The following is an 18369-nucleotide window of genomic DNA, read 5'->3' as shown; positions in this document are numbered from 1 at the left end:
CACTGAATAGTTTTTCATTGGTTCTCAAATTAATCACTTTATATTATTTATAAAATAATGGTCAATGAATAGCATAGGAAATGTTATTTCTCAAAATTAAAGTATTTAAATGTACTCCCATTCCCAATAGCAGATGGATATGTCAGTTTAATTGATTAGGTTTAAAAGCACAAGGAAAACATTAATTTATGGACATTGCTGCACAGGTAACAACAGCAGAAAAGATTAACAAATGATAGACCAGATGGGACAGTCTCAGGACTCCTAGCATGAGTTTAATATCTAGCATGGCTGCCATGTAACACAAAGTTTATTAGGATTTCTAACAGAATGCAACAAGGGTTCACACACTGCAGTATATTGATTTGTGCATAATTTATCTTTACGGCTTAAAAGCACAACATGAAGCAAATGTAATTGTTATGGCGATGTATTGCTAAAAGCAGTTAGCATTTCAATACATAATGAATCCAACTGTTGTTTCTACTCGCAACAACTCAGTTAAGTTGGCATTGACATCATTCCTAATACAAAGGTCCAAGTTCTGAGACAAATCAAACTGATACCAGAACATTGAGAACGAGAAAAACAGAGTGCTCTTTGGCTCCCTCTGCTGGCCTCGGCAGCAGCTAAGTTTGCTTATGCATTGGGAAGTAGCTACGAATATTATCAAAAGTTTTGTTTCAAAAAAAGATTTGTGTCATTACTTCGAAGTTAGTCGTTTTTGTTTCCCATAGCACGCTCGTTCAAAAATGTGGATAAACGTTTTTTTTAAATTATGATTATACTATTAGTGTTAGGGTTTTTTTCAGGTCATAAATGCACTTTTGTGTAATATGTCCAATGTGCGAGGAACATACCGGGCCCATATGAGTTAACACAGATGAGAACCTCGCCGGGGATGGGCTCGTGTTTGGATCACCATGCGGATGTGACATTTCAGAGAAGAGCGCGGCCGCCATTTTGAGATTTCCCTCAGACCCAACACATCACAAACCACGGGAGGAGCGGGTCGAGAGCCGCCGCACAGCATCGTATGACCGGGCACATTCCTCAGAAACAGTCGAGAGGTTAGTTTAAAAATGCAGCGAGGAGCCGCGTCGTGTCGTTGATCGTTTTAGGGGCGTTTTTTGATGGGAATTGTTTAATGTCGAGGCTCTGATAACTCTTGTCTCCGTGAACTTCCAAATCAGCATTAGTGGAAACTGGTTTGAATGGATAGCTTCTCCTTTCCTTCTCCCCCGGTCGTTGGGCAATCGGAGGAGCAGACGGACTGGGAATACCGCTGGCAAACTTGCTAATTGTGTCCTAGCAAATGAGCCTTTGTTTTCATTGTTGCAGCTGTATTACCTTTTGGCTGCCTAGTGTCAGGTAGCTGAACGCTAGCTGCAAACGGGGTATTTGCTTCTGAAGGTGCAAGCCTCGTTTCCCGGGGTTGAACCGGATTGATTTAGTTCGTTTCAACGGGTCTCCGTCCCCGGAGTCCCAATCCCCCGCCGTCAGCCAGGGACTTGTACCCAACAAAAGCGCCGAGATTGGGCGAATAGCGAGCAAATACGTCCGCGTTTCTCTACCCGCTCCCCAGCTGACCTCCCCTCCTCACTCCCCGGCGCTGACAGCGGACAAGGCCGAGGTCGCAACAGAGCAGGCTCGGCCGCCGAGGCTCGACCTGTCCACCCCACCTCCGCATCCCGCCGCTACACCGCACCAGCAGCCCAGAACCCGGTTCCCCGCCGAGCCTGCCCCGGACAAGGTCGAGGGTGACGGAGATAGCAGAGAGCACCGCATCACGACAGCAGCTGCCAACATGAACCACCACCATACGCAGCAGCAGCAGCAGAAAGCCGGCGAGCAGCAGCTCAGCGAACCAGAGGACATGGAGATGGAAGGTAAGAAGGGTGAACAGACTTATTTGCAAAATGCTTGACGTTTTTTTTCCTGCTGCATGGCAAATAAGTGAAGTTTTGTTGGTGCAGTCTGAGCGCAACATTACAGTAAACAACAAGGCCCGAGGCAGGCTGGGGTAGCCGGTTGAATTTCTGCTGATTGTGCGCCCGTTGCAGCAGACTCGCGCGGAGCTGACCTCATTTTGCGTTATAAGCAAACTGTACTTAATTTATCGTCCCATGTTTTTAACTAGACGTTACTTGGAAATAAAAGCCAATTGATGAGGGTGTTTTTTAAACCTGGAGATTGGCCGTATAAATCATTCATTCGACTCGGCTACCGCATTTCTCTTGCCGTTCAGTTTTCGCCGCCGACGCTGTTGTGACAAGCGATCTGATGTGGTTTATTAATTAAACGTCGTGTAGAATGGGGACACAATCTCTAGATTTCAGGTCGTGTTGATCGTTGATAAACTAAAGAATTGTAAACAACGTTGCTTAGTTTTGCAAATCACATGAATCCATTTCACGGTAAATTAATCTTTCTTCATTGTAGTTCCCGGGTTGAATTGGCAGATAAAAATACCTGTCTGCATAGTCCATCAACGCTTCTGTGATTAAACCGTAGTTTTCCACTCTTTCGTTTATAACTGTTCGATAGGTAGCATTGCTAGCCTGAAGAGGATGAGTGCTAGTAGCGTGTTTGAATTGAAGGCTGCTAATTGCACAGTGAAACACTCCGCAGTTCAATAAATTAGCATTTTATTAAAGTTAGATATGTAGTCAGAGAAATTAAATTATTTCTTTGTGTTGTTATATTCCTCTCAAACACAATGAACAGAGTTTGCGTGACAAGCAATTCTAAACTGGTAAATTAGCTCCAAGGCCCAGTTCGTTTTGTGTCATCCTTAGTTAGCATGCTAGTTAGCGTATGCTAACGGAGGGGGGTGTGTGGCGTTCCAAAATGGTGGCCTTTTCGATTCTGCTAGAGCGTTTGGGCCTTGGTTGCTAACCCGGTGCGGATTTCTTTTTGTATTTTTCTCAATTCCTATCCTAGAGTGATGACATTTTATTACATGTTTCACCTTGTATTAAATTTAGCATGCTAGTTGGTGTTTGTGTGTACAGCTAATGTTGCCTAATAAGGACCCGCAGATCATTTTGTTGCTACTGGTTGCTAGGTGGCTAACGGGAACGCAGATGCGTCAGTACCAGCTTGTGTTCACCACGGTACATGCACTTTGTCGTTTTACGTTTTAATCATAACAGTTTCAAACGCCAACAATAGTTCAACCTCCCGGATAAGTCCGTTGTTTCATGCGTTTAACGGTGTTTCAGAAGAGCCGTTTGCCAGAGCTGAAAAGTAACTGTTGTTAGTGGTGCGGTAAGCCAGGCCCACACAGGGGGCAGCGCGGGGATTTGCTGCTTCATTGTATGGAGGACCAAACGGCTGGGAGCTCTCGCCATTTTTAATGATCTGTGTTTTTGTTAGATCGATTTGCAGTCGGGACGAGCCATTGAAACATGTGTGGACCATGTCCCACACATACCAACAGCACAATTGCTACTTTTATTTATCTCTTATCGATGTCAACTTTAGGGTCTGTTCAGACTCTTTAAGAGAGCCTCGCTGCGTCATTTTGCCTCTGTGATTTAATTCTTATCTAATCTAAACACACATTAATGATGATCGTGTAACACAAGCAATGCCAATTACTTTATTCTGTTTTACAGTGACTAAGCATGTCTGTTCATTATTTGCAGTATTAGTCATTGTTTTTTAATAGTTGTTTTACCAGTAGCAGGTGCATTTACTAGTCAGCCCCTTCTTAGCTTTATACCCTTACAAGTATGAGAACAAATTGTCTAACATTTTTTCCACAGTTTATTCTAACACATTGCTATTAATTACTGTACTATGTCTTAGTTACAGTTGATTACAGTTTTATCCCAGTCATTTATCTACATCACCACAGGTGAATTATGATGCATTCACGTTAAGAGCAAGGTTCCTACTTTGTTTTTATTGAGCTTGCTTTTACTGTTTCCCAGCTTTGAATATGGATGGAATAAGAAAAAATTATTTTATTTCCAGATTTTTTTTTTCCATTCCCTAATTTTTAAATTATATCAATCTGGAAGTGTAAAAATGAACTACCTTAACAACCAGGATTTCTTGTCCCATCAACTATAATTTCAAAAACATCTAAAAATCTTCATAGTGTTGTTTACAAAGCTCCAATGCTTTTTTATCTTAACGACCAGAATAGTTTTGTACTGACATCAATTCAAGACCAGAATAAAGTTCAGACTATTTTGACTGGGCTGTTCAAGGCAACAACCAACACCAAATAAATAGATAACCTCTTGATTAAAAAAATATAATAGTTCCATGGTTTTAATACCAATATTTGCAAGAAAATTGTGAAATATATTTTTATAATTGAACGTTTTCTTAGCCATCTCTTAGCCTGCCAACTGTAGTTAAAAAAAAACAACTGTTTTAACGAGAATTAGTTGCAATAATTTGACTGACCTGTTTTTTTTTTGTTTGTTTTTTTTGTAAGTAAGTTTTTTATTTTCTTTTGAGTATAAAAATATTTTTCTCTTTCGGTTTATATTGATCCATATGTCAATCTTTGTAGTTGAATTTAAGAGGGAAAAATAGTGAAACACTAACTATTCAAGAAAAGTTGTACTTGTAGATTATTTCATAGACATAATTTACTTACCTGGTTTTACAAGTCACAGCAAAATTGAGTCCATATTTATTTTCTAAATTGACAAAATGGTGGAGAAAAAAAATCATTTTAGTTACTTTTTTCTGGTGTTTGGGGCGTCAACTTGTTAAGCATGTGCTTATAATTCATGACTAGGAAAAGCAGTTGAGTGCTGATGTCTGAAATCACCTAAATGTTGCGCGCTATCTGCATCAGAACAGTCTTTTTTTTCCCCCCCGTTACTTTTAATGCTGTGGCTTTTCCAAAAAGATTTAGGAAGGTTGGAAAGCTTTCGTCTTCCTGAATGTTTTGTTTTTAAATCAAAGCTGCCCTTTAGACATTTCACTGTTCTGCTATGTGGCAATACATTTCTAAGTAGTAGTAATGAGTTTATTATTTTTTTTCCCCTGCAGTCAGTGAAATAATGAGAGGCTGTTTGTTGCGTTCTTAAGCAAAAACCTTTACGGGTTCCAGGCGAGACTCCTGCCATAAGCGGGACAAAGTTGTCATGCACCTGACTGACAGACTCCATTAATGTGGCGTAATCCACTTGGGGGAAACCAGGTCAGCCTCTTGAAGGCACGGTTCAGTCATGTTACCAGATTGACTGGTGGCTCTCAACGCTCAGAGCAGCGTCTGTAGAAAAACAAACAAGACTCAGCAGAAGAAGAAATGTCACACGCTCGGGGACATATTTAAGAAACCGTAGCATCGTTGTCATCCTCTCCAGATTTGCATTCCCACCTTGAAGCGACCCCGCTACCATCCACGTTCCTCTGGATCAGCCTCTGCAAATGGGATAATTAACGTTGCCTGCGAGTGTGTCGTGTGTTTTGTTTAAAGAATGACTTGCTTCTTAATCCTGTGTCCTGTCCATAATTACCCACCCCAGTATTCCCTTTTGTCCTTTCTGGGTTTTTTTTTTTGCATTCACACACACTCACACACATTCTTCCTGATGAGATCAAGCTGTCTACACACACACACACATACACACACACACATTGGGAAACACTTGTCATGTTGCCTCGGCATGGTTTTTCCCAACAGGGTGTAACACTGTGGAACATATTTTGTTTTGTCCTGACCAGGAGTTGCAACTAAAACATGAAAACAAAAAAAACACTGAATGGAAGGTGTTTATATTCACAGGTTTTAGTAAAATTACTACAGAGTGGGGGAAAGAAAAAAATAAAACAGTCTAGCACATTGTCTATGATCCACAAATGTTTTTCAGATAGTTTCTATTTCTGTCTTTATCCGTGCAGAGTTGTCATCTTTACTTTAACTTTTTTTCTTCGCAGCTGGGGAGACAGATGACCCTCCAAGAATCCCGGCCAACCCGGTGATCAACGGTAACGTGGCCATGGCAGACGGACACAACAACACAGAGGAGGACATGGAGGACGGTGAGGAGGATGAACGCTCATGCTAGCTTGGAGAAATACTTTGAGATCTTATCATTTTGATATTTTTTTGTCTTTGACTATAACTAATTGTTGTTTTTTAAAGTTGAGTCAATCACTGTTTTTCTTTATTGCTGGTTTTGTATGAGGTCTTACCTGCTGGTTTTGTTTCTCTGCTCTCTCTCATTTTTTTGTTTCTATTTATGCATCAAAGCATCTGTCTCTACCCTTTCTCTGATTTTCACTAAGCAATGTACATTAAACGCATTACTTTATGTCTCTACAAACGCATCCTTAAAAAAATCTTTAATTCATGTATCTAAAACTAAGGCTTTAAAGTGTATTAAATTTGAACAACAACAAGTACATTAAAAATGACATATTTTAAATTTTGTGATGGCCGGACTATTTAATAAATTCTATATAGTTTCTGTTTCTCGTGAGACTTTTCTGTCAGGGGAAAGTCTGAATCGCACACAGACATCTTCTCGACTGGAGGCAGTTGAGGCTACCGCTAATTGCCTGCTAATATAGCCTTGCTAGCTACCTAGCTCTTTTCCACTAGTAAGTGTAAATTTATCAGCAGTTAGATGAACAGCGCTTGTCTTTGACACTGGCTCACTTCTGTTGCTAATCTGTACGATGCTACATGTTTTCTGGGCAAAAAAAGCTTGCCACTACTATATAATATATGCAAAATATGCTACATTTCTGTTGTGATACAGGACACAATGGTCTTAAAAAGTCTTAAATTTGACTTGGTGAGATCTGCAGAAACTCTGCAAACTGAACAAAGGGGTATTATTTTAGATATCTGCCTTTGTTTAGCTACCGTAGTCTGTTTTTAAGTACAGTGTAATAAATATCCTTATTGTGCAAACAAATCGATATCTGAAGTGCACAAGATCACAATACCAGTCTGTTTACGTTTGTACGGATTACTTTAATTTAACATTAGTCATTTAAATTTAAAGTTTATAGAGTGAACATGAGAAAATGCATTTAGACTCAACTTTCTCCTCCCTCACTGTTTCAGTCTCGGGTCAGTTAGAGCCCCTGCAGTTTTTATATTTTGTCCTCTCTTGCCCGTCATCTCCTCGCAGACACCAGTTGGAGATCGGAGGCGACCTTCCGGTTCGTCGTGGAGCGCTTCAGTCGCCTTAGCGAGTCCGTTCTGAGCCCGGCCTGCTTTGTCCGGAACCTGCCCTGGAAGATAATGGTGATGCCGCGGTTCTACCCTGACCGGCCTCACCAGAAAAGCGTCGGCTTCTTCCTGCAGTGCAACGCCGAGTCGGACTCCACGTATGTGACTTTCCATTCCCTCTCTCTCTAGATTTGTTATGATGTTTGGTTGATGGTGATTGGGGGCTGTCAGATTTTAGTCAATATTGTTACTTCAGGATTAAATTTATCCAATAACTAATGATCCTTAATTTTTTTAAAAGTAGACATTAACATAAAGGTCCAATTTCGTTGTTCAACAAGATTTTTCTTTGCTCTTCTCAAAACCCGTTAAGCACTTATAATTGGTCCTCTTAAAATTGCACTACAGTTAAATAAAACCCCATAGATTCTCTCTTTTAAGGTTGTTTCAGTGTTTGGGAAGTAATCCTGCCGTTTCCGTTCCAGGTCGTGGTCTTGCCACGCTCAGGCCATGCTAAAAATCATTAACTACAAAGACGACGAGAAGTCGTTCAGCCGCAGAATCAGTCACCTATTCTTCCACAAGGAAAACGATTGGGGCTTCTCTAACTTCATGTCCTGGAGTGTAAGTACGCAAATCCAACGAGAGCTAACGGAAAGGTCGACGTTTCAATAAAAACATTTTTCTTACCGTTTCCCCGTTATTTTCCCCACACGAAACGGGAGCCTAACAGACGATGTAATATTTGCTTTCGCGACTCAGAGCGTCTATACAAGCAGTACGCAGAAATGACATTTTCAGCTTCTTGTTTCCCTGTTAACTGCCGGGTGATGCATGTTTGCTCAGTTTTAATTTAGTTCATCGTTTGAATTTACGTCCTCTTGTTATGTCACAGGATGTAACAGATCCGGAGCGAGGCTTTATCGATGACGACAAAGTCACGTTTGAAGTCTACGTCCAGGCAGACGCTCCACACGGAGTCGCGTAAGTAGATTTATCCCTCTATCCCTCTGCTGGGCTTTACTAAAACTTATTATTGAACTAAAACTCTGATTATGAATCTTTTATTAAATTTTTTTTTTTTTTTGCCTGATTAAACCAGCTGGGACTCCAAGAAACACACAGGCTACGTTGGACTCAAGAACCAGGGAGCCACTTGTTACATGAATAGCCTGCTACAGACACTGTTCTTCACTAACCAGTTACGACGGGTACGGCCATTTCCTGGAAACTCTTCACTGTTTTTACATAAACACGTCAACCAGAGTCCACACTCACTTGTTTTTATCGCGCAAAACCCTGAAGTATTTCTCAGATTCGAGCCATATTCTTTTAACCACATGACATTTATTGTGATTTAAATGTTTTATCTCGTCAAGAAACAACCTCTGTCTTACAGTATTGCCATCTAAAACCTGTTCATTTCGTAGGCGGTGTACATGATGCCCACAGAAGGCGACGACTCATCCAAGAGCGTTCCCCTGGCGCTGCAGAGGGTTTTCTATGAACTGCAGCACAGCGACAAACCAGTCGGCACCAAGAAACTCACAAAGTCTTTTGGGTAGATTTTTTATTTTTTTATTTTTTTACATATATAGACTAAAAACAAGCATTTCATGTTTGAAAATTTGACCTTTCTCGAGTAAAATCTAAAACATCCATTTGGATTTTATATCCAACTAATCTTCTATTTGTGTATTTTTAATGCACAGGTGGGAAACACTGGATAGCTTCATGCAGCACGATGTACAGGAGCTGTGCAGAGTTGTAAGTTTTCTCGTTGGTCTTAAAAGTATCCCCGGGTGTTTGCTGAATGTTTCCTGAAACGCATCATGCCGTGTGATTGTCCAGCTGCTGGACAATGTGGAGAACAAGATGAAAGGCACTTGTGTTGAAGGAACCATCCCCAAGCTGTTCAGAGGAAAGATGGTGGTAAGTTTGTCCCAAGGTTCTCTTGTCTTGTTACTTGAAGAAAATGTCCGCAGCTGTTTGATGTGTTTCGAGTTTTGCTCCAAACACGTATAATTTTGTAATCAAACCGGCACGAAGCAGACTAACGTGGTTTCAGATGGATCTTTGGACAGTTATAGGTTTAAAATTAGAGACGCGTTAAATCATGACGTGATCCTGCGAGAATGATCATTTCTACCCGTCCTGCAGAACGGCGTTCTGACCCATTTGTGTTCTTTCCTCAGTCGTATATCCAGTGCAAGCATGTGGACTACCGGTCTGAGCGGATAGAGGACTACTACGACATCCAGCTTAGCATAAAAGGAAAGAAGAACAGTTAAGTAGCAAGACCGTTCATTTTTTGAACATTTCTATATTTTAGGATTTAAATGAATGTTTGTCAGTTCTATATATTTTTTTTTTCACTAAAATTGATAGTAAAGTGTAAAGAAATTAGGAAATGATTACATTTTTCCCCCTAATTTTGTCTCATCTCTTCTTGTTCCTAGTATTCGAGTCATTTAAAGATTATGTTGCGACTGAACAGCTAGACGGAGACAACAAGTACGACGCAGGAGAGCACGGTCTTCAAGTAAGTCTAGTTTTGGCTCATGGCTGCTCTATGAAAATGTATTCACATCTTTTTGCAATATGTAGAAAATCATAGTTTTCCCCACACATTTTAGCTGTAAAACCACAAACTTTAATGTCTTGCACTGGGATTTCCTGAAGGACGCACTTTATAAAGTAGAAGGAAAATGATTTAGGAGCGGATTTTAAAGAACAGTTGCTATTTTTCCATGTGAGATTACGAGCATTCATTTCAAATCTTGCCCGACTTCCAGTTGCTTTAGGTCTGGGCTTTGACTAAGCCATTCTCCCACATGAATATGCTTTTATCTAAATAATTTCATTTCGTCGGGTCTGGTTGTATCTTTAAGGCGGTGAATCTCTGCTCCAACCTTTAACACGGGGATCAGATTTCAGCTTTTAGACGTTTCATTGCTTCAGCACACTGAATCAAATAAGTAGTTCATTAGCAGGACTCTGAAAAACTTTATTGCATGCTGGCTTGTTTTGGACTAGAGATGCATCTAAAGGTTTGCAGGAAACCAGGCTTCAAGGACTGGGGTTTTACACCCACTCTGGCTTGTTTTTCCCCCTGCAGTTACTGTCTATTTATTGCTGCCCTTTTCCCATCAGCTCTGACCAGGTTTCTCATCCTCTAGTGCAAAAATGTATCTTCATAGCATGATGCTGCCACCATCACCTGTTTTCAACTTGCTTGTTTGTCTTATCTGGACCAGAACTTGTCCTATCATAGGTTTGATCTGAAACATAACCTGTTGCAATGAGCAATCAATCAACTAAACACATGAAAAATTAAGATGAGCTGGATAATTTCCATTCTGATGGTGATTATTTTTTTGAAGGTCAGTTTTGTTTACAAAGACATCGCAATTGATTTTTTTGCGGTCCTTGTTGCAAGTGTTTTTTTATGTTGTTTCTTTTGTTTCTGGTTATCATTTTTTAGTTTTGATACTTAAAATATCTTCTATTTCCATGATGTACGCTTTGCAAAATGAAAATGTAAGTTTTAATTTATAAATTAAAAATATTTCAAACACCACTGATCATTTTCTGCTCACTTTATAAATGTTTTCTACTTCGTGTTGGCCACTGAAAGCTTGTGGTTGTGTGGTTTGGAAAAATGTGAATTTTTGATTATTATTATTTTTTTTTTTACTGTATTTTAGTTTCTCCTGTATCACTTTTAAACCAACACCGCAATAAAATCCATCAGTAAAATCTTCCACGCAAATGTCCTAACGTGTAATTTTGCTTTGCAGGAGGCAGAAAAGGGTGTGAAGTTCCTTACTTTCCCTCCGATCCTTCACCTGCAGCTGATGAGGTTCATGTATGACCCACAGACTGACCAAAATATCAAGATTAATGACAGGTAAAGTGTGACTTCATTATTATTTTTTTTTTTCCGTCTCCCGTCTCTTTTCTGCTGGGTTTATTTGTGCATCGCTTCACAAAAAAAGCCCTCCTCAAAGTGGTTCATTTCCAGCCTCACAGTGTGCCGGTGGCTGATGCCAGGGTGTAATTTTAGAGCGTCTGCTCCATATTACCTTGGGTTAAAGGGTGCCGCTTATTTCCAGAAAAGGCTCTTGAGTGTGAACACAGCCTGACCCACCGTCACCCTGCGATGGCAGGAATGGACGCCACTCAGATGATTTCTTGTCAGTCGTCTTTAGTTGAAAGATGAAAGCGAATAAATAAAACCAAAAACGAATGATGAAGATTGTTGTGACGTTTTCCTGCGTCATATTCCTGCATGAACTATCGCTTGCTTTCCTCCCTGGACTCTACATGTTTGTTTGTTCTTTAACGCGTGCGTTGACGTTAACTCGTCGATGGTTTCCTGCTGTGATTCCTCCCACCGTCGCAGATTCGAGTTTCCCGACCAGTTACCTCTGGACGAATTCCTGCAGAAGCCAGACTCCAAGGACCCCGCAAACTATATCCTACACGCAGTGTTGGTGCACAGCGGGGACAACCATGGCGGTCACTACGTCGTCTATCTTAACCCCAAAGGAGACGGCAAAGTGAGTGTCAAGGAACCAATTGTAAGGACAAATTTTTTTTATGCACTTTTGCAACAAAAATTTTGTGGGTGTGGGGGTTTGTTTATGCTACATCTGTTCCACATATTGTGCCTATTTCCTGATAAAATTAAAGCATTATGACACAGAAAATTGCAAAAGTATTCATGCTCCTTGTTGTAGCACAACCAGACCAGGACACGGGATTGCACCTGCACTGCTTCGATAGAAATTGAAATTGGAGACTCATGGCTCTCAATTTACGGATTTCCTTATGTTTAAAGATGTGTAGTTTATTCCTCATTTACAGTTTTTATCAGTAATTTCATTTCATTATATCCCAGCATTTCTAACGTGGCCAGTATAGAACCAAGAAGAATTTTGGTCTGATGTTATTTATTAATATAAATCATTCTGCAACAGAAAGAAAATGCTCAGCATGGGGATGTTTTTTGATTTTTTTTTTTTTCCAACAAAATTGTCCCAACATTTAATGTAAATTAAATGAGTCTAAATCATCAAGAGATGTTAGTCTTTACACGTTGTACTTGAAAGCAGCATTGCAGAAAAAAGAGCACACTTGGTGGTTAACGACAACTTGTCAGAGCGACTCCTTAATCTTTAAAAAAAAATGTTAGCTGTCAATACACAAATCACAGGTCTTAAAATATATATATATATATATATATATATATATATATATATAAATATATAAAACCATATATTTTATCCAAACTCTAATTAAATAAGTCTCAAAGACTTAAATTTGAAGCCTGCAGGTACCACGTTTCTACCGCTGCTGTTAACTACTCAACTCAAAACACCGTTACCAGCCATATTTCAAATGCATAAAACATCAGATTATTTAATGCCATGATAATGCTCCATTATACAGATTTCTTTTAAATGCAGGAAGCAATTTAGATTGTTTCTTCCAAGTGTCAGAACTGATAGGCAGATTGGAATAGGTCAATCTTTTTTCTTTTTTCTTTTTTTTTTAAAGATTGGCCAGAAAAGTGTAATCTGTGCACTTCTGTAGCGCAGTCCCTTGTGTTGGTCTGATGCAAAATCCCAGTAAAACATAGATTTTATTTGTAAATTGACAAAATGTGAAACAGTTCAAGGGGCTTGGATACCAAAACCTGCACATAGAGGTGTGAAAAGTCACTTCCTGACCTGACCCTCCCTCCCTCTCTCCACCTATCGCTCTATTTCCCGCTGCAGTGGTGTAAGTTCGACGACGACGTGGTGTCGCGGTGCACCAAGGAGGAGGCCATAGAACACAACTACGGCGGGCACGACGACGACCTGTCGGTCCGCCACTGCACTAACGCGTACATGCTGGTCTACATCCGCGAATCCAAGCTCAGTGAGTGAAACCCTTCTGGGGGAAATATTCTGTCGAAAGCCTCAAGTGAGTTGGATGTAATTTATTTCTTCTTCTTTTTTTCTTTTTTTTTTTAACTCAGGTGAGGTTCTCCAGCCGATGACTGATGGGGACATCCCCCAGCAGCTGGTGGAGCGTCTGCAGGAGGAGAAGAGGGTGGAAGCACAGAAGAGGAAGGAACGCCAAGAGGCGCACCTCTACATGCAGGTTCAGGTAGGAAACCACGGAGGCGGTTTTATACGTAGGAACTCCCCCGTCTCTATTGGGGCTGCGCGATCAATCACAGCAACTATTTCTATTTCGATCTTAGCCTCTGCAGTATTAATATTTCAAACGACCTTTTGGAACAGTGTCCTTAGTTCACTCTGTGCTTGGCAGTAATATACTCAGCCTGTTGGACGCCAAAAGTTGAGGAGGTTTAATGGTTGGAAGGGAAGAAAATGTGGATGTCATCATAAACGAGATATGTGGAATACAAGTTTCGGGGAAAAATAAAAGCAGCAGCGTTTTAATTATATCTCTGCAGCTTGAAATGATTGGTCCGTCCGGGACAATCAGAAGGTTGTGGGTTCGATTCCAGCTTGGCACTTGACCTGTGCATCGGTGTGTATGTGTGTTTAGATGAATATGGCTGTAATTAAAAGTGCTTTCATGAATTCTGCTTGTTTACCACTCATTAAATAGAAGCAATTTGAGTGATTATTTTGGTTGGCTTTATAGCGTTTCGGGGACAAATTTTCCATTTTCAATCCCATCTGAGGCTGGAACTTGTGAAGTTTTGTTGTTCAAGTCCATGCAGGGTTTTAGTTTAATGCTTTGGGGTTCTCTCCCAGCCCAAACTACCATATTTTGGGTTTATTTGTTGACTTTATTGCCTCGCATGAGTATGTGTGGTTATTTAACCCACTTCTATTTTGATGGACAACTTGGTTTAAATATTTTCCTTCCTTAGGAAAGGAGCTAAAACTGGTTCGTTTTTACTGCTGTTATTTTTCTGCCACGGGATGTAAAATCAGATTTTTGTTTTTGAATGAAAGTACAAATTAATAAAAAGCAGAACAAATAAAAGCAAATAATTGTTTAAAAGCATTGTTTTTAATATTTACATGCAAATAAGCTTGTTGCAATTATTTGAACGCAGGACAAATTAAAATCGGTGCAATAATTTCTACTTTGAAGGGTAACTTTGTGTAGACATAAACCATTTTAATTGTGGTTTCAGATGTGTGTGGTCTTTATTTTATTTGATTTATTACTTCTGTGTTTTTACTTTGGATATTTAAATATCACTCAGCTCCACTGTTAAGTGTGTGGGTCTTTGAAAGGCTTGAACTTGCATTATTATGCCATTATCAGTTTTACTTGAAAGTAGCCACAAAACAGCAACATTATCATCATCAAAAGAAATACTGTGACTATTTATCATCCAGCAAAATGTGTTATCGTGACGAATCTAGAATGTAAATAAATACAACAGAGGAATGAAAACATTCTTGGAAATATTATAAAACAGCCTTTTCTCAGTTTTATGTCAATATTAGACCACATGCAGACCTAGTCAGCCCTCAGCTGAGGCTATTCTTCTGGGCTTATTTATGTGTGAAATGCTAAACATTCAGACCTTTTTTTGTTGTTCCATCTTTCTCATCCTATACGTTTATCTATCTTCTACATCCAGATGGTGACAGAGGACCAGTTCTGTGGACATCAGGGCAACGATATGTACGACGAAGAGAAAGTAAAGTACACAGTCTTCAAAATCCTGAAGAGCTCCACCCTGCAGGAGTTTGTCCAGAACCTCTCCCAAACCATGGTGAGTCGCTCATGTTCGTCCGAGGCGCAGATTTGCACAAAACACGAAAGTTTCTTTTACAGTAACGTATTCTCTAAATCAAAACCTTAAAATTCACTTTGCATAAAAAAAAGCTGAAACTCAAGCTGAATATGCTGAATATGCCTGTATTTGTTTGAAGGTTAAGACTTGTCGTTTTTCCTGTTTGCCTACAAAGTAGAATCTAAACTGTCGGAAGAAAAAAAAAAACTGCACAAACATTCGCTGTGCCCTTCATTCCTGCTGTCCTCGTTACCAACTACAACACGTCTCTGTGAAGTTTTCTAAAGTTGAGCATTTTTGTGCTGCAGGGTTTCCCGCAGGACCAGATGAGGCTTTGGCCCATGCAGGCCCGCAGTAACGGAACCAAGCGACCCGCCATGCTCGACTACGAGGCCGATTGTAACAAATCGGTACGTGTTTGCTTTGGAAAGGGTTTTTTTTTCTGGGCGTGTTTTCAGCAGAGCCACTTGAATTGATCAGGTTTTGTTCGAGTTACGCGCCTCCGGCCGTCCCAATTTAGGAGGAAGCGCTTTTAAAGGCACAGCTGAAAACCACAAATAAAAGAAATCCTTGAAATTGTTTCGTCACCACTCTGATCAAACGCCGATCTTCAGAAATACGCTCCGGTGTTGTAGTCCGTTATTTAAAGGACAAACCGGGGTTTGAAATTCAATTGTTTGTTTTCAAGGTTTGGAAAGTGCTTTGATATTCAACCTGCACAGTTTGTAATAAAGAGCAATTTAACGTTTGATTAAAAGCATAAATTTGGAAAATGTTGTTTTACAGTTGAAGCCAGATGATTTCATTCGCCTAATTAAAACACAAATAGTTTTCCTTTTCCTCGCTGTCTGAAGTTAGAATTACCAAAATTATTTTCTATTTGCTAAGTGCCAGAAAATTTAGAAAATTTCTTTTTTTTTTTTTCTTTTTTTAGAGATTTCTTGGTATAATTTATTTAAACATTTAATTTGAGCGGGAATATTATTTACCTTAACACGATCTGGTTGGATCATTTCAATGTAGCAAATATTTATGGTTCAATGACTTATTGCTCTGTGTGACTGAAATAAAGGTTGGTTTATATTTTATACTTTAAATATGAGGATTTTTTTTGTTACATCAGTGTTTTGTTCTCAGACAAATGAGAAAAATATTAGTAATAGTAATAAATGATACATAAATATTAATGCAGACTTTTTTTGTTGTTGTTGGCTAATTTTTGTAATTTTTACCTCTAAAGTGTGGCGCTGGTAAAGTTTGAAAAGCCTTCTTGAATTTTCCCGTGGGAGGAAAGATGTACAAACCCTAAGAACTAAACATTTGCTGTTTATTTACATATTTATTCTTTGGGAAACGCCTCAAACTATGGTGTAAGGTCACCATTTTGGATATTTTGTTTTTGTTTGTTAGATGATCGACTTGAGTGACAACGAAAACCCCTGGACAATATTTCTGGAGACCGTGGATCCAGAGTTGGCAGCCAGCGGAGCCACGTTACCCAAGTTCGACAAAGACCGTGAGTTTCGCTCGTGTCCGACATCCAATCGCGCATCCTTCTGTAGCGAAAAACTTTCAATACAAATATGTCGGGGTCTCTAAGCATGTTTAATGAGGTTCAACAGAGAAGGTCGGCATGTTGTTGTAAACCTGCCCTCTTTGTTATCAAATCCATTTTATCTTTACGCTTTAAAACTTGAACGATCAAGAGGGGAGATTAGAATATACACATCCCGATGAGTCTCTAGTCTAAAGTATTATCTTTAAGCATTTATTAAACATCATTTACATTAAGGTTGTTCTTTTGTTTTTAAAAACATCCAATTTTATTGGTCTGATGTAATATCTTAATTTTAAACATTATGTTTCTATCATCTGTAAATGGAAAATCACCATTAATTAACAAACATAAAGGCTTTCGAACGTCCATCTCTGTGTATTTAATCTATATAACGTGTTTCGCTGAGTCAAAGTTTCTGAAACAAAGGGGCTTTTCATTAATATTCTAATTTATTAAATTGGTCTGCAGTTGAACTTTATTAACTTGGTTGATGTGTTTTTTTTTTGTTTGTTTTGTTTGTTTTTTTTAATTAATATGCTTTTTTTTTTATTATTTTTTTTATTTAGATGATGTCATGTTGTTCTTGAAGATGTACGACCCCAAAACCAGAAGCTTAAATTATTGTGGACATATCTACACACCTATATCCTGCAAAATAAGTAAGAATATCTCTGGACGTTTATCTCCAACACCTTTTTATTTTGTGCTAAAATAATTTTTCCCGCTTCGCCCAGGAGACCTGCTGCCAGTCATGTGTGAGAGAGCAGGGTTCCAGCAGGAAACTAGCCTTATCCTCTATGAGGTGAGCTCCGTTTGCGGCGGTCGGTTTGGCTTTTCACCAGGTTTTCCGCCGGTTTAGACTTCATCCCGCTTTGATGATGATTTTGTTGCTGCAGGAAGTAAAGCCCAACCTAACGGAGCGGATCCAGGACTACGATGTCTCTCTGGACAAGGCCTTGGACGAGCTCATGGACGGCGACATAATTGTCTTCCAGAAGTGAGTTTGGCCGTTTGTTTTAACCTTGCTTCTCCTTACCTTTCTTCCGTTTGGTAAACTCGGGTCAGAGTTGTTGTTTCTGTGCAGCCTGGAAGAGAGGAGGATTTGGTTTTAGGCATGTGTCGGATGTGGATGCTTGTGGGAATAGAAAGGAGCAGGGAGGAAAATATTCCCAGAGTTTAACACAGGAGAATTCTGGAGTTGTCTAACCGTCCGTCCATCTGTCTGTCCATTTTTTTTTATCTACCAAGTCATAATTTGTCTTTAACTTCTATTCTTACTATTTTTCCTTCCTTCCTGTTTTCCTTTTTCTTTTTATCTATTTAGTTTTTTCTTCCGTTCTTTTATCTTTCCATCCTTTTCTTTCATCCTGTGTATTCTTCCTCTTTACGCTTCTCCTTACCTTTCTTCCTTCTGTCCTATTTTACTTTCATTTTTTTTATCATTCCTTTTGTGCTTTTTAGTTCCTATCCTTTCTCATTTCCATTCTTTCCATCCTATATTCCTCTTTTCCGTCCTTCCTTTTTTACAGGTTATAGTTTTTTTTGTTTGTTTTTTGTTGGTTTATTTTTTTTTTCACATATTTCATGTTTTAAACTGTAGAAATATTCACAGTAAATGCAGTTTGACATTTCAGACTTGTGCTTGGAGACTGGAATAGAACGAGAAATCAGAAAATTTTCGCCTGGGGAAGTTTGGAGTTTTGACATGAAGCAGGTTCATGAACCGTGTTTGGAGTCCAGTTTTTTTTTTTTTTTTTTTTTTTTTTAAAGCAGAAAAACTGTTCATCTTAGGTGTTTGTTTGTTTGTTTGTTTGTTTGTTTGTGTGTGTGTGTGTGTGTTTATTTGTTTGTGTGTGTGTGTGTGTGTGTGTGTGT

General features: G+C 39.3%; 1 protein-coding gene across 6 annotated transcripts in view; it reads left to right on the top strand.

The window, feature by feature from the left end:
• Nucleotides 1-754: 754 nt before the first annotated feature.
• usp7 (ubiquitin specific peptidase 7 (herpes virus-associated)) overlaps nucleotides 755-18369 on the top strand; it is a 30134-nt gene continuing 12519 nt past the window's right edge. For 2 of the 6 annotated variants that reach the window (XM_015032731.1, XM_015032729.1), the window contains exons 1-22: nucleotides 755-1070; nucleotides 1620-1889; nucleotides 5911-6015; nucleotides 7116-7314; nucleotides 7642-7780; nucleotides 8052-8140; nucleotides 8259-8367; nucleotides 8587-8717; nucleotides 8869-8923; nucleotides 9008-9088; nucleotides 9352-9442; nucleotides 9616-9698; nucleotides 10957-11066; nucleotides 11562-11739; nucleotides 12940-13084; nucleotides 13185-13315; nucleotides 14781-14915; nucleotides 15245-15346; nucleotides 16347-16452; nucleotides 17061-17153; nucleotides 17229-17296; nucleotides 17391-17491. In XM_015032731.1, the coding sequence (XP_014888217.1) occupies nucleotides 1037-1070; nucleotides 1620-1889; nucleotides 5911-6015; nucleotides 7116-7314; nucleotides 7642-7780; nucleotides 8052-8140; nucleotides 8259-8367; nucleotides 8587-8717; nucleotides 8869-8923; nucleotides 9008-9088; nucleotides 9352-9442; nucleotides 9616-9698; nucleotides 10957-11066; nucleotides 11562-11739; nucleotides 12940-13084; nucleotides 13185-13315; nucleotides 14781-14915; nucleotides 15245-15346; nucleotides 16347-16452; nucleotides 17061-17153; nucleotides 17229-17296; nucleotides 17391-17491 (2555 nt within the window). In that variant the 5' untranslated portion in view covers nucleotides 755-1036. Of the gene's footprint in view, nucleotides 1071-1619; nucleotides 1890-2844; nucleotides 2903-3259; nucleotides 3411-5910; nucleotides 6016-7115; nucleotides 7315-7641; nucleotides 7781-8051; nucleotides 8141-8258; nucleotides 8368-8586; nucleotides 8718-8868; nucleotides 8924-9007; nucleotides 9089-9351; nucleotides 9443-9615; nucleotides 9699-10956; nucleotides 11067-11561; nucleotides 11740-12939; nucleotides 13085-13184; nucleotides 13316-14780; nucleotides 14916-15244; nucleotides 15347-16346; nucleotides 16453-17060; nucleotides 17154-17228; nucleotides 17297-17390; nucleotides 17492-18369 lie in introns of those variants that run through there. The other 4 variants (XM_015032730.1, XM_015032732.1, XM_015032734.1 and 1 more) reach the window with 4 other exon arrangements.

The sequence above is a fragment of the Poecilia latipinna genome, unplaced genomic scaffold (genome assembly GCF_001443285.1).
Source record: "Poecilia latipinna isolate Pla-1442-1.1 unplaced genomic scaffold, P_latipinna-1.0 Scaffold249, whole genome shotgun sequence".
Lineage (NCBI taxonomy): Eukaryota > Metazoa > Chordata > Actinopteri > Cyprinodontiformes > Poeciliidae > Poecilia > Poecilia latipinna.
Note: the sequence above shows the minus strand (reverse complement) of the source record. Positions and strands in the feature narration are given on the sequence as shown.